At 39.9% G+C, this 26,952-nt stretch overlaps 1 protein-coding gene across 5 annotated transcripts in view; it reads right to left on the bottom strand.

Moving 5' to 3' along the window:
* Nucleotides 1-26,952, bottom strand: part of VPS41 (VPS41 subunit of HOPS complex) — a 222,817-nt gene that overhangs the window by 135,994 nt on the left and 59,871 nt on the right. For all 5 annotated transcript variants that reach the window (XM_057431522.1, XM_057431521.1, XM_057431520.1 and 2 more), the window contains 15 exons: nucleotides 24,294-24,391; nucleotides 21,774-21,903; nucleotides 19,936-20,051; nucleotides 18,331-18,387; nucleotides 16,320-16,381; nucleotides 15,408-15,489; nucleotides 11,147-11,239; nucleotides 10,529-10,656; nucleotides 9,487-9,631; nucleotides 8,233-8,274; nucleotides 8,053-8,103; nucleotides 6,720-6,857; nucleotides 3,905-3,959; nucleotides 2,752-2,892; nucleotides 1,120-1,256 (listed from right to left, as the gene is read on the bottom strand). In XM_057431522.1, coding sequence (XP_057287505.1) covers nucleotides 1,120-1,256; nucleotides 2,752-2,892; nucleotides 3,905-3,959; nucleotides 6,720-6,857; nucleotides 8,053-8,103; nucleotides 8,233-8,274; nucleotides 9,487-9,631; nucleotides 10,529-10,656; nucleotides 11,147-11,239; nucleotides 15,408-15,489; nucleotides 16,320-16,381; nucleotides 18,331-18,387; nucleotides 19,936-20,051; nucleotides 21,774-21,903; nucleotides 24,294-24,391 — 1,475 coding nt within the window. The remainder of the gene's footprint in view (nucleotides 1-1,119; nucleotides 1,257-2,751; nucleotides 2,893-3,904; nucleotides 3,960-6,719; nucleotides 6,858-8,052; nucleotides 8,104-8,232; nucleotides 8,275-9,486; nucleotides 9,632-10,528; nucleotides 10,657-11,146; nucleotides 11,240-15,407; nucleotides 15,490-16,319; nucleotides 16,382-18,330; nucleotides 18,388-19,935; nucleotides 20,052-21,773; nucleotides 21,904-24,293; nucleotides 24,392-26,952) is intronic.

Here is a 26,952-nt window from a genome sequence, read left to right as displayed (position 1 = left end):
CCTGTGTCACATGCAAACATGTTTATATTTATCTGGGGTAGCTCCTTGCACATAACAAGTGACAGGAGAACAAGACACATAAAATGCTTCTTTGAGAAGTTATAATGCAAAGCCCAAATGATAAGAAAATAAGGGAAAAGCCTTGGAAAGGCTTTAAACGCTGCCTTTTTAGAAGTCTTTCTGACATCACTGAAGGTTCTAGCAGATACAGTCTTTATACGGCCCACTGAGAGACCAACCATGACCTTACTGAAAGCCACCAAGCCTATTTGCTAGAGATGTCCAAAGACTAATAGGAGATTGGAAACAAATGCTCATGAGGATAAGAAAATTGGGAGTTTCAGCTGCTTACTGGGCTGCCTTTCTGGGCTCTACACTAGAGGCATTCAAATTGCTCTGTATCCTTATGTCTCAGTAAATGGTGTAGCGCAGCATCAAAGAAAACTCAAATTTTGGCCTCTTTTTGTAGCAGGGAGATTTAAAGTACGCAAGGCAACTCTACCTATTGTTACTTTGATGGGCACGCTTCTTGTAAGTTCTTACAAACACCTATCAGAACCAGTTATGGGGGAAATGGCACATATCTGTGTAATTGTGCTGGGATAAAAGCTCTCACAATGCAACAAGCAGTCTTTTTTTTTATATAAATGCAGAGACATCAACACACTCTGCACAACAGAGATGAATTTGATTTTAAAAGATCATTTTCCTTTAGTTAGTATGGCATTTAGTATACGGCTCTAATACCTGGTGAATATTTGTTTTAGTGACCGCACATTATGTTCTGCCTCCTCATATGAAACAGTACTGGTCATGAGACTTGAGACTTTCCAATACTGGACAATCAGGCAATATAAAATAGTTGGAATCACCCAAGATCATTCCAGTTCTACTTTCCCACTGGGCTTATAACAGAGTGGGAGAGATTTATAAGTGCTAGAAGCCATCAAGAGACTATTTGTCTTAAATCACCACCCTTTCTGTCCTAGTTTTGTAGCATCCCACAGTGTCAACAGAATGGACAAACCTTCATGACAGCCATTTCTTGTGCTGTTCAATGGCAAAGCGGTCTTGCTGTCTCTCTGAAAATGAGTATCACAGGAAGAATGCAACATTTACCTGCAAGTTGTAGTCCTGAAGAATTTTCACTAGCGAGTCTCTCAAATTAGGAATCTCCATGCCTTCCTTAATGCGGTGGATCAACAGAATGGGATCAACGTGGGTTCCAATATTGTTCAACAAACCAGTAATAAAAGCTGTGAAAACCAAAAGGCAAAGAAATTAAGAAAAAAATCCAGCAAAATACCTGATTAAAGGATGCTTTGGTGACAAGATACAGGCTTTGACAGATTCTGCGCCAGTTCTCTGCTAAGAGATTAACACTAAGACTCTTACGTAGCATCCATATGTTTCTTGCAGCTGTATTTACCTAAATACAGGCCTTTGGGTGAGAACAGAAGATACAGTTTGGCAATTCACAGACCATCCAGGGTTTTTCAGGTTAAAATAGGAACCAGCACAAACCCACAAGTAAATAATGAATTTGAATTCAATAAAAAGAGCACTTGAGCAAACAGAGCCAGAGAATTTACTACGTTACGTGACCGCTCCATTCCCAGGTCCAGGGTTTAAAACCAAATTCTCAACCACTTAACCCAACTCCAACATGTTTCTAAACGTTGGTGAGAGTGACACAAAAGAAGTCTTCTGCTTTTTGACATGCACCTGGGTAAATGAAACACTGGAAGGCTGAATCTCAAGACTCTGCTTTTCTTCAACTTCCAAAACTCGAACATCAGTGGAGTTGCTCTACATATGGACAGATGAAACTGAGAGACTTCTATATGCTTTGAATCCCTTTAGCTCTGAAGATGTCATTAATTGCAGCATTGCTTTAGTGACACCCTGAATGTAAGTATGGGCAACTTGAGCATGCCATTCTAAAGGACTTACGGATTTTGGTTGCTTTTTCCTTTAAGAATTAGCGTCCAAGGGATGAAGAGATACATTTTCTGACAGTAATTCTACAAGACATTCAATCCCTTGGAAAAGAGGTCCCAAAAGAGACTCTAAAGCCTTGGTTTCAAGCCCCAGAAGAGGTGGCAAAACTAATGGAGTAGAACAGTTAAAATAATTCTTTATTTTCTCAGTCCTATGATCTCCTCTGAATCTGCCTCTTGAAAAGCAAACTGATGTTGCTTATAAGATTCTGCCACTTTCTGATTTCATCTAAACTTTAAACTTGAGTAGCTATTCATATAACGGATGAAAGGCAAAATGCACTCGTTATTTCTGATCCACCTTTGTGCCCCAGAAACAAACTAAATCAGTTATTCTACTGAGGTGTGGGCTCTTCCATTTCAGAATTTCAAAGGGAAGCAGCTGCAATAAGCAGACACACAACATCCTCATCAAGCCTGCAGACTGTGTCTTGATGCAGTCTAAAAATAAAGCCTCATTCTGCCAAATTAAAAGCACCATTCTTCCCTTGATTTGTCATTAACGACATTAACTACACAGAGCTTAGTCAAATGTTAAATCCTAAGTACTCATTTTGCAGCATGCCAACATGCTGCCTTACTGGAGGTTTTTATGCACAGTAGGACAGCTCCACAAACCAGAACACCTCCCTGGCCATCCATTAACACCCTCTCTAACACGCACGTGGATAATTCAATCCTTCAATTGCAACAGCATTTCACACACACGAAAAATACATATGCAAAGCTTCTGAGAAACTATCCTGCTTACGTGGTTTGTCGATGGAATACAAAATGAGATCTTCCCAAAGTTCTCCATCATCTTGTTCCTTGGCAAACTCGATGGCTTTATCTACATCTTGCAATTCTTCCATTATCATCTTCAAGGCACTACGGCTATTTCCCATTCTGCCTACAAGGAAAGAAATGAAGGAGTAAAGAGATCATAAAACCTAAATACTTATCAATGCACAATGCTTTTAAGAAGCTTTCAACAGGAATTTTGTAAGTGTGAAGCTGCTCAGACTCATTAAACCAAGATCAAATCTAATCTAATCTGAAGCAGAAATGCAAATCCCAGAGCAACCAGTATAATCGGAACAACTGCTTGGAAAGCTTTGCTGGACTGGGACCTGGAGCCTGCTTAAGGATGCGCTGGGTCACAGTAGGGGTTCTAAGCTGCAGCAACATCTAAAGTAAGGGGGAGTGTGTGTATGTACGTGCGTGCATTAACTATGACGTTAAACACCCCCTTTATGAGCCTGCATGGGCACTCTTAATTTGCAGTTCTAGCACAGCTTACACCCTTGGAAAATGAGAGGAGGGAGGAAGAACAAGTAGTAGAAACGTTGAAATATTCTTTAAATGAAGCCATGTGTAAATCCAGCTCTGCTCTCCAATGCTCCACAAATAATTCTTCTTATTAAAACAAAGACTGATTAAAGAAAAGCTTTCCATGCTGCTCATGACTCATGTCTGACATTCAGAGGTAGACTCCTTGGCCTGCTGGTGGAGTTAATTTGCAATCGCTTTTATTAAAAAAAGAAAAAAGAAAACAAGAAGGGGAATGTATGCAAATCTTCCACCTCACCAAAAGATAACACTTAAGTTTGAGATGTATTCAGAATAAAACATGCTTTATTTCTCCCCTCTCTTCAAACTGACGGTATTGGGAGATTCCAAAACCCCAGAAAAATGCCAAATCAGAAACACAATAACACAAAATATGGAGTTAAAACATCATATGAACAGCCAGTGGTTTTAGTTTCTAAATGCTGTTACTTGGTTTTACTGACTCCACACCAACTCTGTCTTTGGGAACGCATGTCAAATGATATTAGGTAATACATCATACATTTTTTCCGCATAAACTTTATGACAAGATTAAAAGCATCTTGTAATTTATCATACTGAGTGTTACTTACTCAGAAGATAGACTGTCTCTTCTACAAAGTTCCTCTGTTGGCAGATCTCAAGAGCCTTGAGTTTAAGGGAAGGGAGAATGGAAAGAAAACATAGGGAACCATGTTACACAATATTTTATTGATCACAAATGCTGCAAGAGGCTTAAAGATATTTTTCAATGAATTTGCATTACTCATTTTGGTAGGAATACAGCTCCCTTAATAAGTACCGTCAGGTTCTCTGGCACTAATGAAGAGGAGAAACTCCGTGGCACTTCCTTTTATTTTTCTCCAAGATTAAATAAATCTGAGGACAGGACTGGTGTTTCAGTCTAGATTATGCCAATGTCTGTCTTTCAGCTTACTGGCAACTTCCTTCTTCTGGTTCCAAAAGTTGGTTAACCCAAATGCATTAAATTTATCTGCTGTCAAGACTTGCTTCCCACAGGTGGACTCATGAGGTCTCTAGCGATGGAGGCCTACTTAACATTCATTCACAACACAAGACTGCTGATCTCTTCAGGGCAACCAAAATGGTTTTGGGAAGCAGAGAAGGCCCTCTGAATTTTGTACCAGTGACCTCCAAGAAGACAATTAACCCAATGCAAATATGAAAGAATAAGGAGGAAGCATTTCTTACAAATTTGGTTTAGAGCCCTGAGGGCTAAAAACCCTCATGAGGGGTTACAGAGTCTGTGCTGCTGAAAATCACTAACACAACTGCCAAAACTACCAAACTGATTACCAACAACTTTTTACCAACTGAAAACTCGCAGGGCTGGTATGCCATAAATGATGCCAAGTCCGCTTCCAGTTTGGAAGCAGAAAGCAAACTCAAGATACATGGCATTCCTGTAAAGACAACTATTCACCAGTAAAGATTTTCATACCTGGAAATCAAAACTATAAACACCAAAGATACAGCTAAAGATATAGGTAGGAATTAACTTCCCCTTCCATTCTCAAATTATTTCAGATGGGTGACTACAAAGATTAGAGATCTGGGCAACCAATTTTGGGGTAGAGGCAGGTGAATACCTACCCACTCGGATACTTCAGGGGAATGAAGTTATGAATAATACTAATAAGTTAGAAACACAACTGACAGCCTTTTTTATTCCCCACTCGGAAGCTGAACTACAAAGTACCAAGTACTCAGTAGTTCTGGATGCTGCACGTTTCTTGACTGTCATGCTCCCTCTAGAGGAAAACAGGGAACATGCATGCTTCCTTCTCAGCTCATTTTGTAAAACATTTGCTGCACTGCACTTGAATAAAGCGCACTTTTAAAGAACAAGAATTATTTCTTCTTGCCGGGTTTGTAATTTTTTTAAAGTCATAATAACCATGGCTTTTTGCAACTCACACACTGCACTGCACTGCAGCCTGCTTCACAGGAACTGAAAATACTGATACATGAGAAATTCTGGTCCCCTTTCTAGTTCCTTAGAACAAAGATTCCTAGGTGGCAAAAAGTGTTACTATATGATACGTATGGTAAGAAGGGTAACTACAGAATTAGCAGTGACGGTAAATTCAACTAAGTTTTATGTAGTGTTGGTATCTCTCTTCTCTTCCTTAGCTTCCTACTGAAACATAACATTTTAATTTAAGGTTAGAATGACACTTTTTCTAACATCCTTTTTCCTCACTTTGTTTCTCACACCTTCCAAAGGTTCCTGGGTCTCTGACGTATTCTTTCTCACAGCCCATAACTTCAGCGAAGCAGTGCCAGCAACATACTTGTATCATTTACACACAGCACTTTTCTGCACCATCAATCACTGAAGATAATTGGCTGGATCTGCAATTACTAAAACTAACTTGCAAAATCTACAAGAGAATCAGAGACTCATAAACAAATAAGCCAATAGTGTAGACACAAGTCCACTGAGACAACTGAGTTTTGTGCAAGTTTCAAACACCAAACCTGCAACCTTAACAAAAGTATTTTCCAGTGTTTCCTGCTGCTGCACAGTAAAGTTGGCAACAGCATGCAAATGCCAAGAACAGTACTAGTTCTCTTTTGAGTACCAACCACATAAAATGCAATATTCAGCATTACATTTAAAACTACTGCAACTGGTGTCACCATTATAGCTGCACGCAGAGAGACATCCTTTCAAAAAGTCTGCTTTGCTTGGCCATTAACAGCAACCAATAATAAAACAATGACCCAGCTAAAGAGGAAAAATTAAATTTCCATGTGATTTACTTTAATTCAAGAGGGGGGAAAAGTACCACGACTGCCCTTCACTTTATTTCACATTTCATTTGACAAGAGCAACAAAGGAAAATATAAAAAGGCTAAAGAAGGTAGAAACATGGTTCTCTGTACAACCCCAAGACTACCAGCAGAAGTACAAAGTACTTCTAGCTCTGCTACTTCAGTGACATTTATACTGTGTGTATGATTTGAAAGCAACTTTGGACCCTGGAATACAAAGCTAGAAAAACTCCAGTTATAGGTACTCAGTCTTCAAGATCTAGCACTGAGCAAACCTAGATTTGGCTAAATGATGGTTGATTTCTTGCAACCTGAACCTGCTGTTCAGCAAGGCCATGCACTGATTAGCAGACACGCTGCAGGTATGCATCAAGTGTGAATTCACAACTTCTCCATTTAACATCCCCACTATTTCCTGCCCTGTGAGCCAAGAGAGGAAGGTCTCGGCCATCAGCCAGCGCTGCAACCCAGGCTCCTGTGGGTGATGGTCACACACTCAAAGGATCCCTTCTTTTAGCAGTAGAGGGCAGTACCAGACACAGTTACAAACGCAACATCACAAGCTACAGACACAAACATCGAGGACCTGTGTTTAGGTTTTGGGCTTACCTTCTCTAGCGGACAGTGTGTGCTGTCTCTGAGGAACGGCAGTAAATTTGGACGGTCGTATTCAGCATACAGGCTGATCTGTTTCTCGTGATATCGCTGGCCTTTATGGTGGTCTCTTTTGAAAAGCTTGTGCAAATACTAGGAATCAAAAATGAGAATCAGAACTCAAAGCCATTAATACAGATTACACAATATTATCTGTTCTCCACTAATAAAAACTCCTCCTAATTTCTTCAGGAATGTACTAGAAGGTACAGAGATTAAATCCTCACACAAAAGACTATGTATTTCTGAAGTACTCTTATCACAGCAATCTCCAAAACCAGCTCTATAAAACAGGTTTTCAGCAAGACTTAAGTAACTGTCCTTTAACCTTCAAGGAAACTACTGGATGATGAATTTTATGGAAAACCCTGGAGAAGTATGTCAAATTAAACATTTTGGTTATCTAGATGCATTTGACCATTACAGATAACTATAGACCAAAGTTTTACCACAAGGTGTTTTAACCAAAGCACCTTGAAGTACCGATCCTGTGGCAAAGCTCCTTCCCCCTTAGATGAGCACAGGAAAGCTTTGAGAGTAATTTTGAGGGTCACTTTCTTTTCAAAGGGAAGTAGGCGTCACACTTTGAAACTGATGCATCCCTTCCACAAACTGACAGGCAGTCATCTTAGCAAAGTTCTTGGCTATGGGCTGCACACTTGATAGAGTTGCTTCCTATAATCAGGTCTCTAACACATAAACCAGATCAATTCCCTGAGCCCCACCTGTACACAGCAGCAAGTTAAACTTCCCTCCCTGAATCAGCCCAAACCCAGGGTTACATGTTACACATCCCACTGACAGCCCATTCAAACCAAAGAGGTGCTTTTGGAATAGCAATGTGCAGCCTTACACCGATACTGTAATTCTGCACAAACAAGACCAATCCTGCAGCATATGGGAGTTACAGAAAGACAAGCAGTTCCCTGCCTCCACAGATCAGCAAAATGTGCTTCAGTTTCTCCCAACACCATTTTTGTGTAAGGAAAGAGGAGGGAAACAAGCAAGAAGTAATTGCCCAGAGAACAGAAGTGTCTGCAATGCCACAAGGAGTACCTCACAGCATGTTAAATAAGCAGTGTGTGGTCAACTACTCACAAGCTCACATTTTAAAACTATTTTACTGTTGTAAATACACTATGGCCATGTTAAGAAATAGGTTAGCAGAAGTGGCCACTTGGGCTCTGATGATTTATGATATTCCGGCGCTATGTGCACTTTGACAGGAAGATCATATTTGTAAAACACATGTCCAGCAAAGAGTTTATTCAGCTCAACAAATACTTACAACATGCTGTAGCTCAGGCCTGTTTTCTAATTCTTCAACAACTCTATCAATCTGAAATCAAACAAATAAACCCCAATGGATCAGCAAACCTGTGACAAATATCACATGTACAGGTCTGAAAGGAGGGTGGGTAATACAAGCAAACATTGGACTGCCAAGCCACAGACTCGATATACTCACAGAAATTTTATCTTCATTATCCAAAAGCATGTCTACTGCTTTCTAAAGTAAAGAGAAAGAACCCAGTTAACACAAAGGTACACACATCTTCTCACATTCTATACAGCATTATGCTTGTTCCTGATGGGTATCAGATAGATACTGCAGGCCTACTCTTTTCAGCAACAGTAATTCAGAGAGCACTTTGCATAACATCAGCATCCCCCAACAGCACAGCATTACAGGAGAACACATCATGTATTCTTCCAGAATACCTCTCCTAAAGTTTCCACGCTAACAGCAGTCTATTGGGCACTTCTATTGCAGGTGGAGCATGCCCATTGAATCATGGGTCACAGAAGGCCACTGCCAAATGAGACAGAAATACTATTTGTCCCATGGCCAAACGGAACTGCAGGGTGATGGCTGTATGGGAAACAAGCAGCTTGTTTTACAACTGGATTCCTCCAAACTACTGCATACTGACACAGTAACACAAGCAGAAAAGACCACGGTGGCCACCAGGATTCTGATTCTGCTTCCTCTTACAAGGAGTTTTGCTTCAAACTCAAAAAATACAAACCCACAGATTCCTGATACAATTTACTCTGTTTAATAAAAAAAGAATTACACTGTTTTTTCCCCATGTAGTTTAGAATGGCCATACCAAAGACAATCATCTTTGGTAGACATGGCTCCATATTTTTGTTCCAGTGCTTAAACAATCAGCATTGCACTGAAAAAAGAGCACATTTACCTGGTTTCCCGCTAAGATCATAGCAAATATTATTTGATGAGGTTTTATAGGCAGTTGGGAAGAAATAACATAGAATTCAGTATAAAATGCACACTTACTCGTTATCTGAATCTAGGTTAATAATCTTGCAAACTTTCAGAAGCAGACTGACTGCAGTAAAGGATGCGTGGAAGGCACATTTAATATATGCCTCATAATAAATGCACTACCTCCTTTCTTTGGTTTATTAACAGCATTACTTTATTAAAAATGCAGAAAGAAGATCATGGCGAAAGTTTACTTGAGAATCACAACAATGATCTCAGACCTGGCACTCTTCTCACTGTGAGCGACGTTCAAATTGAAATACAAAGAAATTACTTTGCATTCTAGGCAAACATTTTCTTCCTTACCTCAGAATGTATCCAGACACAGGAAACACACTCTCTGCCTCAACACCACGTTTAGCTCATTTATTTTTAATCCATTAAAATATCTCTAGTGGAAAAAGAATATAAAAATCATTAGGATGACTGTACCTCTGAATCAAAATCCATGAGTAGGACAATTTTGTCTCTGATAGAACTGAAAAGATTGTGCTTGTGGATCAACTGGAAGACGTCCTTGTGCCTCAGAGTCAGGTAAATTTCTAGGGCTCTGCCATAGCGTTGGTCGTAAGTATACCTGATAGAAAACAATGCTGTAATACATGTGATCTTATATATCTAAGTGTAGGAACATCACTTATAAGGGAAAATATAAATCTAGGATGTAAAGCGTTTTAGGATGCTCCTTGATTTGATAATTATCTAAATAGCTGCTGTGATTCATTTCTGTTAAAGGGAAATAAAACACTGGGCAACATTACTTTCAACTCTCCTTATATCAGCCACAGCATTTGTGTTCTGCTCAGTGGTTCTTTCTCTGCATTTTTGTTTCCCCATTTTCAAACCACAGGGGAAGCCACACAAAATGCTAGCTTTTCTGGTTTTGGAAACTAATTGGAACTCTCCTCAGAGCTAAAAAATACTGTTTTCTTACAACCTGGGGACAGACTGTAACACAGCAATAGACAGTCACCTCACTTGCTTCAGAGAAGTGGTATGAAAAGAACTGATGCTGATCAGGCTGAGAAAACCAAAGAGCTTTAACCTGGTACAAAGGAGCCTAGAACGAGATCAGTTTTGGCATTTTCCAGTCACATATTTCCAGCCACACAGTAAACCTAAATATACTACCTGTGAAACTGTGGGAGAAAAAAACCCCACCATTTGATTTTCCTGTGGGCAATTCTGAAATGCACGCTTCACAAAAGAGGCTTCCTATTTGAATGCTAGCTATTTGCTTTGGAAAGAGGAGCAGCATATCCAATCTGTTACTGAACTCTTTGCTTTCATACTCAGCATACACTTTATCAAAAAGTGGAAAAATAGGCAAGCTGTGCAATCAGCAGAGTGGGGATGAGAGAAGGCTGATACTCTGTAGACATATTTCTGTTAAGAGAGCTAGGCAAATATTTATCAAGTACAGCACACTATTTCAAGCTTACTTTTTGTAACAGGAGTTTAAAACCATACTCACAATTCTGCAAGCGTTCGTAGCAAAGTCCTGTTCTGTGGATCTTTCTTCAGGTGATCCACTACAGCTTGAACTATGATTGTGTTGTTGTACAGATCTCCAGGCCACTCTTTTATCAGGGTTGCAAACCCCTAAAAGTATAGGAGATTGTAACAGAAAGAACTGCCTAAGGAACAATTCAAAACATCAAAGCTTCAGCTAAGCCCCTGAGATAACACCTGCTGGCTTCACCTCTAAGCCACTTTTATGTGCCCACAGATGTGCATAGTGCAGAACACTGATTTTCCTTCTTAGGGCAATGTTATTAAGATTCATGAAGCTGATTCTCTTTCAGGTGCTATGGGCTTTGTGCAGCACTTCAAGCACTTATGCTACATTAAACAAACTAAAATAACAGTATTTCTAAGTGATAATAGAGGAAGTATTTGAGTGCTCTGAAGAACATTCTACTTATTCTCTTAGAAACAACCCAAAATTCATCTTTTTGATCTTTTCATTATTGTGGAACTGTCCATCAGTAAATACCAGAATACAACAGAGAATTTGCTGTCACGATTCTACACTGCTGAGGGTGTTTGGGTGGCAGTAACTATTACAAGTGGCAATGTCAGGCTACGGTACCTCGTAGTCACTCTCCAAAAACTCATGCAGGACCATTTCATAGATCAGAGGTTTCAAAACTGGGTCCCGTCTGGGCAAGTAACGACTAATTGCCTATAGGAACGAAGAGAACACAGCGTCAGAAGGGGAATGACATGAAACATCCTGGTACACTGGTGACAGGAAAACAGAATTGTGAGGCAAAAAAACCACAGCTGTGAGGCAAACATGGCTCTGGGTAAATGCTCTGGAAACGCTGCTTATTTATATTTGTAAGCAGTACCCTGACGCTATTCACTTTAGGATTGCACACACTGCAAACGCATTACTAACCTGGAAGTATTTTCATTGGAAAGGTAGGTGGTAAGATACTAGTTAGAATGGAAGCAGCAGCCACTGCGCTGAGAGAAGTCTGAGTATTTCCTGGCAGCCATTTAGAAAACAAAGCCCATAAAAGATCCCTCAAAAGAAGAAAGTTTTCACAATCCATTTTGTCCACTCTCAGTCCTGTACCTTGTACAATGGTCTCAATGGTGCACTTTTGACTTATGTCTTCCTGTGGGGTCACTACATTTGATGCAAGCTTCCGTTTTGCCAGCTATTTTTACATACCCAAATGAAAACTAATTTGAGAATACACGTCTCCATGGAAAAGGTGAAGAAGGTGCGTGATTTGTTGCTCTATAGGGGGTGTTAAGGAACTGCATTCTGGCACGCAGGAGACAAGAACCTGCCAGAATAAATCAGCTCATACCCTGGAATTTCAACACAGCATCTTATTAGCACTATTATTCCACACAACTAGAGGCCAAGATTATTACCTGCCAAAGTAAACCCTACTGCTGCCAGCTGTGTTGGGACTTTGGGGTTTGTAGCTGAAGGCCCAACACTGAAGAAATTCCTCCAAATACTCAAGAGATGTTGCCTGTTGCCCACTAATGGCACATGGTACAGAAGCATCTTGTTAGTGAAGTTGCTTGAACAAAGCAAGAAAAAGAACATCTCACTACATCTTTATTTTTCGGGTTTTGCAGTTTTAGAGATAGCAAGGGGTGTTCACAACAAATTCTCCCAGTATTTAAATCAAACCGGTTGCTCAAGTTACGTATTTTATTCACGTCTTCCATCTGTGGGAAACAGGAGGTAAAAATAAAAGACCAATAAAAAAAAAAAAAAAAGCATTGTTAATGACTTTGCAAAAATTAGAAGTTCATTGCTCACAGGAGTCCTCTTCTCTCCCCACGATGTTCGAGCTTGGCCAGTCTCTGAAACACAGCGCACTGCCAACATCAGCTCCCACCATCTGCCACAGAATTTAACAGCTAACTCAGGGCACGGCTGTGCCAGCTGCCCTGGGGATCATATTCCTGGCCCCCCATAAAAAAGCCGCTTCTGACCATAAAGCAAGCAAGATGGATATCATCTAAAGACTTGAAGGCAGAGGACATTTTCCAAGGGCTGTTTTCATTCCTGCTTTCTACCCTCCTGCCACCTCCTAAACAAACAGCCTCATCCAACATTCTTTGCTGCAACTCTTGGCTGCAGCTCGGCCGCACAGTGAGCTGCGGAGCAGTGCAGCTGCCTTGTTGCATGGGGGCCAGGCTGCCTTGGGAAGGAAATCTCTCCTGCCCCAAGTCCCACCGCTTGAAGGAAATGCACAACCACCTCCTGCAGTATGGCTCCCATGCTCAGCAAAGATTGAGAAGCATCCAAGTTATTTTTAAGCCTACGCACAAAGATGAACCAAGACTCATGCCGGTGGCTACACACTCTTTCCATTTTATTTCTAAGCAGAGGTTAAGGAACGAGAACAGACAAAAAGCTCCAGAACCCGGATGCCTTTGCAGCAATTCCTGAATCACGTGGCCAAAGTGACTTTAAATAAAGATACTATACACACAAATACTTTCTTTCTTTGTTTCTTCTGAAGACCTGCTTTCAGACTTTTGGTCAGTAGGTATAAGGACAGGGTACACACAACAAAACTGACATAAAAGTTGCCATGAGATCGCTTAAACCACCTCACCAATAAGCCCAAACCACAATTATTTATTCCTCAGAGGACACCTATGAGATGAAAAGGGCTGTCTGGATAATGCTACTCTATGCCACACTCAATAGAGACAGGTAAAGTCTTTCACATGTCCTCTAGCCAACATTTTGGGCATTAAAGCATTACTGCCGCTAGCTGATCAACCTGCACCCCTGCTGACAGTCACTGCTGTCGCAGCAGAGTCAACAGAATGGAGCATACTCCTTGTGCCATACACAGAGTGTGGCAGCTTCCTTCAAATCCACCTTCCTTAACTGTATGAGCTGAGACATTGGACTTTACCCTGCAGTGACTTAGGGACAAGCACATAACTCCATTAAGCCACTGCTGCTGGAGGAGAGGAGCAGATCACCGCAAGGCTCTAAGATTTGGAAACTGCCATAAAAAGGTTTTCTAGAGGACATTCACTGATGACACAAGGGACATCAAGAAACCAAAATGCAGCCTCTGCTAGCCAAACAGTAACTTTCAGTACAGAACACTCAAAAAGCCCCTAAACCCGCAAGCAAGACACTCACCCACAGGCTTTGACACTGGGGTATCACTAGTTAACCCCTCTGCAGAAAGGAAAGTTTAAACCTTTAGTTTTACCACCACCTTAGCTACTGCCAAATCACATTAGATTGGAAACATCAGATTTCAGGCAACCACTTATATGCACAGCAAATTCTTTACGAAAATTCCCTTTCAGAATACACTTTGTCTCCAAATCCCAAATGAAGTCCACACATCAGGGCTTAAAGCCATTACAGGTCCGTTAGACTATTGTGTTTAATACCCAGTGGGTGAGTAAATAGGCAAAAACTGCAAACAGCACCCAAGTGACCCCAAGCATTACAGGAACCTCTTCATTCTGATCTGACTTAACTTTAGTTCGTCCTTTATGATATTCAGGTGTCTTTAGGAACTTAGGAAAAGTTATTATGTGACTGAAATAGTAAAATAAGAAAAGCATCTTCTAGAACTGCAGCTTGAAGCTGAATATTACAGTGGACTCATCTTATGCTTTTCTAAGTCCACTTTCAAGGGGCTGAAAACAACCAACTGTTTAGAAAGGTAGTAATTTAACAGAGATGTTTTTGCAGTAAACCTGCAAATATTTTTATATTTTCCAGTCTGCTGGATGACATAAGTGGAGACAAGAAAACACCCATTCCAGACAGCTGCATCCAAAGAACAAAGTAAACCCAAAAGGACTAGGAAGCAGTGTATAAAAATTTCACCTGTACCTGCACTCGAGTCCTTTATTGGATTGAAATAGAGAGACAGAAATATGAGATTTCATCTTCCAAGGTGGCAAAGAGTGCACCAAATCACTAAGAACTCACACAAAAGGCAAGGCTGTTCCTGCACTGGAGTGGCTCTAAAATAAGAGCCAGACATCCTGAAAACCCTAATGCTGACACACTTTAGCTCTTTGAACGGAATTAAACAGCTCAAAACCAGCAAGGGATGCATGCTGTGAGATCTTAATAATATGTCATTTTTGGCTCATTGAGTTTGAATAGGAAGACATAAAATTCAGAAATAAATGTACATGTGCTACCAAAGGGAGTGTGCATAATGTTTTCTACCGGTTTGGCAGTGACAACGCTATAGCCTTATGTCCTGGGCAATTTATTAACTGAGAAACTCACATTAAACGTGTACTGTTCTGGTAGCTGGCTCGTGACCAGAGAAAACACAAGACAGGGCAGGTTGCTCTTTCCTGCCACCATTTCTAGCACACAGCATAGGTTTTCCCTGTTGCTTTGCAGTTTAACTGTTCTTCAACACTTAAAGCTGTAGCTTTGTTATAAGGGGCTTGGATTTTCTGGAAAGGCTGGCACCCACCCTCTTATTTTCCTTAAGAGTTAGGGTAGGATTTTTCAAGGCACTAGAAGAGAGTGAAAAGCAAATGGGAAAGATGCATTTAACTGTCAGCATCTTTGCAATTAAAGGCATTGAGGATGGGTCTTTCACTTAGGGGCTGTCAACAAGTTAAAAATAGGTAGCTGAGTACCTGGATGTGCTACGCCTCCAACTCTGCTTTGATGCATGTTAACATACCAGCATCAATCTGAAAGACAACTGAACAACTAGAGATCTGGGTCAGGAACTTCAAAGGCAGCAGTGAAACCATGGCTACCACAATGGGGCCATGAAATGACATCCTTTACATACTTGGTCAAAACATGGGGGATGTACAGCATGCCAATGACTTGAGTGCAGAGACAGAAATTAACTTACCTTAAGCTGACCTATTTCTTTAAACTTGTAAACTTCAAATTCCCAGAGTTCCGTGTTTTTGCCAAGAATTTTTTGGCACTTTCTGGAAGGAAGATGAAAAGGGGAGAGAACAAAAGTAGGTACACAGAATAATACAAATGTGAAGCACGAGTGCAAGGGATCCTCTTTCCTCTTTCTTCTCCCTATTGGTTACTTTCAAAGGTGACTTATTTTGGCAACCCTTGCTTCAAGCAGAGTATGCCAGGTACTCCTCCTTTCAGATCTTAATTTTTGTTGCATCCAAGAGGACTAAACAACTTTCTATGCGTTCATCCCTATTGATTACTGATTTATATTAAACATTAGGAAGAAATTCTTCCCTGTGAGGGTGCTGAGGCGCTGGCACAGGGTGCCCAGAGGAGCTGTGGCTGCCCCATCCCTGGCAGTGTTCAAGGCCAGGTTGGACGGGGCTTGGAGCAACCTGCTCTAGTGGAAGGTGTTGCTGCACTTAAAAAGATATGCCTACATACATGAAAACATAAATCTTAGGTAATTTCTGATCCCTATTTGAGATACCCATATTTGACATTTTTGTTTACATTACACCTACATAACCACACATTATTTTCTGACGGTCTTACAGGCCAATGACACACTAGTAAACCAAATTATCAAAATCCAAAGAAAACCTCGACTTTGAAAACCCAGCATGACTTCAAAAGATCAAGGCTGACTTCCAAAAATATGTGTAACTCAATACTAGTCAAACTTTGGGTCACTAAAGGCAAGCAAATATAGGGCACAGAAATACATCTGTATGCACTGAAAGTCTGGAACCCACAGAAAATCAATATCACTAAAGAGTTCAGAATGAACAGTTTGCTTCACACAGACACACTTCAGCCAGTAAAGAAATCCATAATAATAAGTTACCGAGCAGCCAGGTCATACTCTCCTTTCTCCACGAGGTGATTTATATAGGCTAAGCCAATGTCCTAAAAGGTATACAAATAAAGAGTTAGCTGTAAAGGCTTGGAAGTCTACTACTTAACTGCCCCAATAACTACCATTCCAACTGTGTGCACTGCTGTTAAGTCAAGCACCAGGCCCTGATTGGATACCCCAAGTTCTCCTTTAGATGTAGGGCCCAGAGAAGAGTCAACACAAAATACCTGCATAGACTGCTCATGGGTGCAATTTCAGATACTCAAATAACTCTCATCATCTCACTGATGCTGGGAAGAATGTGCCACCTCTACATATTAATGATTGTTCCAAGCACACAGCTGATGGCTCAGTGCTTGCATTAGTTATCTCAGAAAGAAAACCACCAGCCACTGTATGAGACACTTTGTCAACATCAAGTTTGCAGGTAGGAAAAATGCTGGTTGAGCATGTAAATCCTAGTGCTGCTCCATAAAGTAAAGGGATCACCAAGAACTGAGCAAGATTATTACGTATTATTACATACTAAATTCCCCTTCTCAGAAGTTTATCACACAGTTTTAAAAAAATAATAAAAAAAATCATGCATATACACCAAATTTTAGGATTTAGGAACCACCTTCGTATTTTCAGCTTCACCATTCTCAAGAGTGAAGACTTCTGGCAGCCTCCTTCTCCTGTGGGCCAGCTCCCCAGTAAGCAGAGAAGACAGTATATGGAAAGGAGCTGTAGATCTGTGGCTGTTGAGGACCCCTGCATGCTGCTCAAGTGGTGTAGAGGAACAGTGACGATTACTGCAGCCTAAAATATCCCCAGGGCCATCAGACTGTCAGTGTGGCGTCACTGGTTTAAATGCTGCTGGGCAGTGAGAGCATGAGTTGACTTAAATCCCTGTACCACTAATCCTTCACTTAAGGCTCAATGTCAACATCTCTTTCCTCAACACATTCCATGGGTTTTGCATTAGAGACCAAACACTCAACAATGCTGCTTGTATATACCCACACTGAATTTCATCCTAGCAGAACTAATCTCTGTAAACCAGGAGAAAAGCTTTTTTTTTAACTAATGAATTGCCAGGATCTCCTTTCACATCTTTTGCAAGGGCCACAGAATAGCTAAATCATACAAACTCCGTGATAGGTGATGCCATGCCATTAGGTTTTGATTCAGCTTCTGGACTACACAAAAAGAAGAGAGTTTCTAAGACCTACTGATATACAGTGTGCATATTATAGCAGTAATCTGGCTAAAATCTAAACACATTTAACACTTTGTACTTAAATAAAAACTTCCACTTTAAGAAGCAGCAGTATTAATGAAATTCCAACATGTTCACATCAAGGTCAATTTAAACAAAGACCTAAAAAAGAGCTAAAATGAGCGATGCCCTTGTGACTATTAAGTTATTCCCCCCTCTTGCCTTAAACATCAATACCCTTTGTTGCTCTGAGAAGGGACTATAAAGCATAGGAAATAACTATACAAGGGAAAAGGAGCTTAAGTATGTAAAGTAGTAAGAATTGCAAAGCAACATGAGAGAGCTATATGTGAAACTGCAACTGAATTTCAATAACATTTAAAAGGTCTTCCAATTGCACCTTTTAAACTCCTGCCGAAACCCTGTCACATGCACAAGGTAGAAGTTAAAGAGAAATATGTCACCCCCTACCCAATCTCTAACACTGAAATACTGCATTACTTGAAACAACAGCAAACTTAATACAAAAGTGAAAGCAAATAAAAACCCTATCAGCAATCAAGAGTGGAATTCTCTTCTTTTTAATGTCAACAGCACCTTCATAAAACCCAGATCCCTTCATGTTTCACATACTAACTTTCCTGTTCTGAAGCTGAAACCAAGAAATCGAATGCTAGTTGGAGTATGCCTAACAGCTATTGTCTCATGTGATATAGAACACAGACTGTGTTTGTAGCATCTCACAGCATTCTAAAAGAAATCAGGTATTTTGTTTTGAATAGAAGTTTTGAGACTTACCAAAATCTTGTGCTTTTTTATAGTTTTCTGACTGATCTCAGCTGCCATCAAAGCTTCCTATGTTCAGAAAGCAGAAAACAGATACAAGCCAAATACACCAACTTTCAATACAGAAAGCTCTAGAACTGCATAAATCAACTATATCTCAGAGCAGCGTGTTTGAAGCACTAGAATTTTTATTGCCATGGTTGGATGAACAGCTTTGAATCCATTCTCCAACAAGAGCAGTCAACCAAAGAGAAAACTACTTTTGTTTCCATCTGGGTTCCCTCCACATTACTATATTAGGATCAAATCGCAAGATTACAACGGAACAGACAATGCAATCGCATTGGATCATTTTCAAATGAGAACCCTTCGCTACCAAAACCTGTGAAAATCATCACAGAGGGGGTGGGAGAAGGCTACCTTTTACTTCTCCAGCCCCAAAGTCTCCTCCAGTCGGAATGATTTATGTTTAAGTGTGCCATTCTTCTACTTCTTTCAAATGTACAGAAACAAAGCTGGCACTTTGACAAACAGGATGAAAGCTTTTAACATACATGGTAACACACAAGCTATCTACTACCTTGACTGGCTTTCATAAAGGCACACACACAGCTGTCAGCTGGAAATTACTGGAGTCTTCAGGGACCAAATGCTGTGATTTACATAAACTGCAAAACTGCACTCATCATCCGAGTTTGCTATTGAGATGCAAAAGCATCCACATGGATTTAAACAAATATGCATGAAGAATATAATGTTTGCATTAACAAAAGGAACACGTGCTGAATGGCTTTTCCATGTATATTTTTCTTATACTGGGTGCCCAACAAATACCATGGAAATAAGAATTTGCAAGTTACTTTATGCACCATAACAAGCGCTCTAAGTCATTAACTGCAGGAAACCAGAGGCCAGAACACTGGGTGCATGTTGATATCATCTGTAAGAATTTATTATTGGTTTAGATGTTTAGATATACATGCTTAAACACACCAATATTTAAGCAGCCAAATACTGAGCTGCTTTTTCCAAGGGAGCTGTACACCCTTGGTTCTTAATATTGACTCTGCTTTCTTGTAACACTGCTTTCAGCACCAATACCTACAGGTTGAGCCCATATTATTTTACTTGTAAGAGCTTCAATACTGAAGGTAAGTAACATGGAGCAGAGCACACAACCTTTTTGTTCTATAATAGAAGCAATATAGAATGGGAAAAACCTAATATTGTCCACCAAGTCCATTTCCCTTCTCTCTTTATTTGGGATAGATCTAGAAAAACACCCACATAGCTCATTAGTTAACTGCTCTGCTGCTTTAAAGCCAAAAGCCAGCTTTAATAATTTTCAGTAACAGCTAATACATTTCACATCTGATGCCAAGAGCAGTATTCACAGCATGTAATTCAGCTACCTCACTTGGGTGCAATTCAGATGAGCTGTTTCAGTAGGAAGACTAACTCTCCAGAGAGATGGAGAGTCAATTCCCACCTTTTACAAGCATTTCGTCAATGACTGTAGGAACAAACTATCCAATCCAAATAACCTAGCAAAGTTCTTCATCCCACTCCAATTTCCAAACCATTAAACCCTGAAAGAAAGAATGTTGTAAAGATTACTTCGTATTTCTTCTTTTCAAGAAGCCAGTCAATGTGGTCATCTTGGTCCCGCTCTTTAGCCACAACCACATCTCTTGGGCTGATGATATAAAAGAGTGATTCCCCTTCCGAATACTCTGCAAATGCATACATAGTTTTATTTTTATTATTATTATATTATTATTAGTAGTAGTATTTTCCTTAAGTAAACCCCTGCTTTTTAGTACACCCTTGAGGGGAATTTTAAAAGAGGAGATGCAAGGAAGAGAGCAAAGCTGCTCCTGCAAAACATGCCTGTTGGGAAGCTGTATTCCCCAATAAATTAAAATTGGTTTAAATGGCAAAATATCCTTAAAAAAAAATCACTACAGCTTATTGCAAATTCTGATTCATCCACTATGTGTAAACTTTATGATGGTTTAGAACACATTATTATACTTTTAGAGGACTATTACACTACATAGCCTGCAATAAACTTATCCTCCCCATCAAGGTCAAGGCCATCAAAAGCATAAATGATAGATGCCATAACCCCTGGGGACACAGCACATCATTACAGCAACGCATTTGCAATGCTATAAGTTAAGGTTATATGTATAATGCATTTGCTTATACCATAAGCCTTTATTTTTGAGAAAACTCAAAGTAGAAATGTACTTAAGGGTAAAATCAAACACAGAAGATGACTGTTCAGGATAGTTACTATTTCCATAGAAGCCATGAAAAAACACCATCAACCATTTGTAGGTACAGAAAACAAAACCATCCTCTACCCTTTATCTGTAACTCTATATACATACAAATACACTACTGAACTGGCAATTCACGAAATGACGTCTGTTTTAAAGCCATCCAAATATCCAATCATAATACTTGTCAGATTAGCTAGAATATTCATTAAGCATAAAAGTACAACTGTGGACATCAAAGTTCTGCTTAGGGATGGGTATAAAAAAATTCCAGTTCTATTGATAGCAGCTGAGATGTTTGGAGACCAGGAGATATACTGTTTCTTGTGGCTTAAGGGCACTGATATACACAAAGGGGCCTGCCAAGCCTATGCTTCAAAGCATGCCACCAGAGAAGATGTTTAAACATCAGATTCATGGTTTTTAAAAGCCAGAGGGAAAGTTTCTGTATAACACAGGCTATATAATCTTCACCAAGGAATCCTGCATCAGCTTTGCCATGCATCTTTCTAAACTACAACACATGTATCAGAAAACTATCCCATCTCTTTTAAAAGACTCTGGCTTAATCTCCCTGCCTGTTAGGTTATTAAACCTATCTTTTAGGCTGAACTTGCCAATCTCCTATTGAAAACATCCTTTCTTCTCACTACATTTTACCATTCTGGGGTCTATTATATGCCAACAGCTTTGTCAGTACAGGGAAGCTAAATTATCAGTGTGCCCCTTTCAAGTTGATCCAGGCGCATCTTACATTTGAAATGACATTTATTCCCTCTTTGTCTCTAAAGCACTCATTTCACTATTCCTGAAGCCCTTTGTGTTCAAAGAGACACAAGAATTCATATGGATCACATGTTCAATACATCTCTATTAAAGATGCTGCTTCCCACAATACTGGACATTACATGAGATCTTTATTTCTGCTTTCCATAGTATGTTTGACACAATAGACAGTTTTACAAATCATGACTTTAAACATACACATTTGTTTTCTTTCATGTAACTGTTTCTATTGGATTTCCACTTGACGCTTCTGCATTATAAGCAGTTTTAGACAGTTATTCAAGGAGATGCCATAAAAATGAAAAAGGAGGCTCAGTCCTCCAAAATCAGGTCTTTTTTAACCAAGTTATGAAAATAAAACAACACATTATTAAGAGCACCTACCTAAATGATAATCTCTACATTCATTTTCCTGAAATCCTCGTACTGTTAGTGCATCAGAAGAGATCTCTTCACAGGACTCTGGTAGGGGTTGTACGATATCCAGTCTAGGCCTTGCACAACACTCCACTTCCTAGAAAAATACCAACATCTTAGTTGCATCTACATGATTTACCTTAGCAATGCCAACTGATGGTCACCTACAAACAAGGCTGAAATTCAACAGCTCAAAACATTCCCCAAGGTCCATTACATTGCACTGGGTACTCAGCTGTGAATCATACAAGTTGCAAAGTTGTGCTCAACAGAGTAGCTGTAATCATGTCTGAAACACAAAGAGAAGTTATTCCTAACGTTGGTTTGCCTCCCTTGAACAGAGGCAAGGAGAAGGAGGCTTAGACACGACACAGGTCTAACCTTTCCCCTGAGGTTGCTCACTATTTTTCTGCTCCTGGTCACAGAAGTTTTCAGGGCTATCACAGATGATCATCAACCACTGCATTCAACAAGCAACAGTACAATTTAAGACAAAATCTCAGCTGGGCTCAGGTCCTGAAGGACAGATCTCTAAAAATCAATGATATTCTGGTACCAAGAGGAACTTGGGCTTCTTTTAGCTCATGTTTAATTTTGCACTTTTAAGAGTCCAGAAGCAGTAGGAAAAAAGTATTCTGAGAATAATCCAAAATGACTTTTCAGGAGGGTTATGGTAAGATGATATCATGCACTTTCATCTTCTATCCAAGGAAAACTGCTGTCTTCAGTGAGATGGAGTTTTAATTAAGTCAAGGTACAAAACAATCCCTTATTTCATACTTCTGAATGTGAATTACAACAGAGTACAGAATGGAAGAACAAGGAGACATACAAAGTGAATATACACAGCTCTAGCCTACTCACTCATCAGCAGCACCACTTAGGTCTTTTCTCAATTCAACTGTTCTAGTGCAAGTGGGGGGAAAGGAGGGGAAGGAATTAAAAAAAGAAAGAAAAATATCAAAGCAAGCCAGGAGTTCAATTCTGTTCCAATCTGTAACAAGCAGGAAGCTGTCGTTTGAAAGCTGTGAAATCATGCATAGGCAGAACGGCGTTCCTCACAACCCAACACCATTTGTAGCAAGCAGCACTTCTGCTGCAAGCTCAGGCTCCATAGAGCCAAGACACTAACAGAGGGATTCCCACCACACCAGAGCACAGACATGGTGTCAGGGAGGAGAGTACCTGTTTCCTTGCAGAGGACTGAGGAGTCCATCATTCTGCTAATTAAAAACAAATAAGTGAAAAAAAGAGAATCTTTGTGGTTTATTACCATTGTATCACCTGAAATTCTCTTTTCATCTTTCTCTCTTGAAGCAGAGTGACTTTAACCTTTATCAGCCACTACCTTCTTCACAATAGTTTCCTTCCCATGCTGCTACTTCATTAACAGCAGCTTCCCAATTTCCTTGCTTCTCCTTGTATTTCAATGCACTTTTTCCTCCCCCTCCCTTACCTATTTGTTTGCCTCCTTTTCTTTCACCGACTCTCCCCACACTCGAGGGCCACTACACTGGCTCTCTGGGGAAACACTGCTGTGACATTATTTTTATCCTTAATATAAATAAAGAAATAGTACTATGACATCCTGCAGCAGAGCTAGAAGCAAACCCTATTGATTTCCACAGGCTCGAGCATTTGTTTGAACCTACAGCATTTCATTGCCTAGCAACTTGTGCACCAAGTTGCTTAAGGTTACTATGGTGATGGTTGCCCAACGCAGACATACTATCAAAGAGATGATCAAGAGCATCTGCCATTCTCACACTGCAACTTCAAGGATTCCCTCCACTGCCTCGCCTTTTATTTGGCAATATGAAATAAATGTTGGAGACAGACACAGTGCTCACCCGTGTGCAGTCAGAACGGCTGACATGAATTCTAATTTCTATCTATCTGCACACATATTGGGTGAACACAACTAAAAGTCTTGGAAGCAAGAGAGACCATGATGCCACTTGCTCGCAGTCATGCATCCCTCCCAGCCACAGTGAATGTTACTGCTTGAGTTGACCATAGAATCATAGAATCAATTAGGTTGGAAAAGACCTTAAAGATTGTCAAGTCCAACAGTTACCCCTGCCAGGTCCAGCTTCATGACTCTCACTTCTAAGATGCAAATGTCAGAAAGCCCCTCGTATACGATACGTAGAAAGAGATTCTACATCTCCTTTGGTGCAGAAACAGCAGAAAGAAAGAGAGAAGAGGAGAGAGAACGTGGGGTGGGAATCAAACAAGGACTATCTAGAGGAAATCTTCTCTGCCTTCTGCAAGAAACAGAGGAACCCAGACAGGTCTTCTGAAAGGTAAGTACATTAGCCTTCCACATGACCTCCACTGACTATTTCATAGGTCAGAGACATTTCAAGCACTGTTCACTATTAGCACATAACAATTCTTTTCACAGATAATCAGATCTGTGTGACTGGTTTCAGGCCCAACTCACAGGTTAGTGCTGCGCAGAAACTCTACCATAAAAACAAGTACCGTTTTGTCGGAAATCTCCTTTACGTATGAGAGGACAACGAGCTGGTCACAGAGAGGGGCGAGTCCACTGATATAGAATTCCGTGTCAAACTGGAAAACTGAAACACAGGAAAGCCAACAGACTGTTACACAAATGAATGAGTACGAACTGCTCCCTAAGAAAAAACACACAACTTATTTTCAATGGCAATCAACAGCATGCAGTAGCATTCCAGAGAAATGAAGCCTCAGTACATAACAAACCTACAGACTTCCCAGTTGGATCAGCAAGATGAAAAGTTATACTTAACAGACTAAATTCCACTAAAGCTTGCAAGATAAATACGCCTGTGCTCCAGGACATGCTACAGATGAAACACGTGAAATGAATGGTCAGCCTGATTTTCAGTAATCACATTGAAAAAAAGGAAACAAAACCAAAACCAAACTCATAAAATAGGCAATAAATAGAACAACTTCATTGGTTTGCATATTTGCAGCGAGTTCATGTGGCCATATGAGAATCACATCTGCGGCATCTATTAGTATGATATATGAAAACACAGAGATCATTATTTATTTATCATCACTCTAAACATCACAGGAAGATTTACAGATACCCTCATTACAAGGAAAACACACGGTTAAATAGTGCCTTCTCTTGTGCATAAAACGTCAAATGTAATTTCCTAAAACTGGTCTTGAAATTGAACCTAAATACATGGTGACTATTTTGAGAAAGAGAAAGAAAAAGAAAGAGAGCTGAACTGGATTTAGAAAAACACTCATTAAAGCAAACCCCTGCCACAGAAACAGCTATTTCGTTTTATTCTGCTGGATTTACTGTGCAGCCTTTCTTCTAGGCTCTTTTCTCATGGGGCCCAAACCAGGAATCAGCTAAGTGCTTATGTTAGAAAAACTTCCACCTATAATCTTTTATAAAAATACCAGATGCATCATCATTTTCTCCCAAAACGTGGTTTTAGGAGAATCTAAACCTAAGGAGGAAAAAGAAGTTTCCTTGCTTACTGGTTAGCATACTCCACTACTAATATCTACTGTTTACTAAAATAGTTACTAATTATTTTAGCAAAGCAAACAGAAAATGCAACATTATTATGCTAAAACTAAAGCTGTTTTTCTTTAACCAAGGTAATAAGGAGGAATAGGAGAAATAATTATCCTCCTGCTAAAGGAGAACAAATAGTACTGACAAGTAAAGTACAGATTTGCCACCTGTGTCTCAATGAATAAGCAAATACTGTTTTTCTCTTAATGACTACTGACACTTTGACATCACTGGGGGACCAAAGCATGGCACAAGGGTAGAGCACTTAACCTATTCTAGGAGAGAAAGGGTTCACATTTGCAATCCTGCATGTAATTATTTTGTTGTAGCCTGCAAGACCGATGAGATTAGTTCAACTGTGTCACATGTTGTGCTGAGCAATGATTTTAAACAAACCATGTCAAACATCTACATAATATATATTATTGCTTGCTTGTAATTTAGTATTTGGCATTTGAAAAGAATATGGAAGGCAGGAGAAAAAACATAGAAAAAACAGTCAAATCCACCATGCTGGCTAGAAGAACAAGCAAAGCAACTTTCATTTCAGCTTTAAAAAGTGACAAGAGAAGACTCTCAAAGGTATATAAAATATTGTGGCTTGATTTTGCAGTGGAAAACAGCACAGTGACTGATACATTTATAAAGATTATGGGGACAGTTTTGAAAAGCCATGGGTGTTTCTTTGACTTTCACTTCAATTTTGGTTCCTCTGAAAATATATGTAACATCCACCTAACGGTGCATTTGGAATCAAGCAGTGGCACTGTTCTGCCAGACTACAACAAACAAACAGAAATCATCACTTCATGTTTTGTTTTTAAATAGAGTTTGGTTTCCTTGGTTTCACTTTCAGCTTTCTCTCAGCTCATGCTCCTTGAGAGGCCTTGTTGAAACACAATGCTCTAGCTCTGCTGCTATAGCCTTGAACAAAGAATGGCTGGCACAGACAGTGCTGCTTGACCTGATAAAAACCTTCGATGCAGCTAATCAAAAAAGTTACTACGAAAAATATTATAGAAGCTATAGCTGCACAGAACACTAACAGGTTAATTTGACTTGCTCTCTGGACACTTTGTTGTGATCAAGAGGGGGGAAAGAAATACAACATAAAGGCACTACAGAAATGCTGTTAATTTGAAAAGGGTCCAAAACAATTAAAACAAACGTAGTATTGAAGTAAATGGGAATGACGGAGGTATGGCCATGTGTCATACATGTTTATGCCTGTCATGAGAGAAGACAGCGGATCTACTCTGCAGCTGTCAAAGAAATTACCAGGAAGCAAAAAGAAACCTGAGAATATTTTGTTGTTATTCATTAAACAAAATGTATTAAACATACCACAGCACAGGAATAAACCAATATATGGTATGCTATTTACCCAAACTCTATAAAACAAATTCCCCTGGAATTTAAAGATAGAAACATGCTGGGGACTGAAACTGAAAGTTTATGTTGCTTAACCAAATAAACTGGTGGATGTGCCCACTTAAAGAAATACCAACTGTGACTCAAAAGGAACTTCTGGGGAAGAGCAGTGAAGCAACCTACCTGATGGTCCTTTATTTGGCCTTGAGTATCCTCAGAACTTCCTACAAATTTGCTACC

The sequence above is a fragment of the Pezoporus wallicus genome, unplaced genomic scaffold (genome assembly GCF_028554395.1).
Source record: "Pezoporus wallicus isolate ANWC-B61680 ecotype Strahan unplaced genomic scaffold, APGP_CSIRO_Pwel_v1 scaffold_11491, whole genome shotgun sequence".
NCBI lineage: Eukaryota > Metazoa > Chordata > Aves > Psittaciformes > Psittacidae > Pezoporus > Pezoporus wallicus.
Note: the sequence above shows the minus strand (reverse complement) of the source record. Positions and strands in the feature narration are given on the sequence as shown.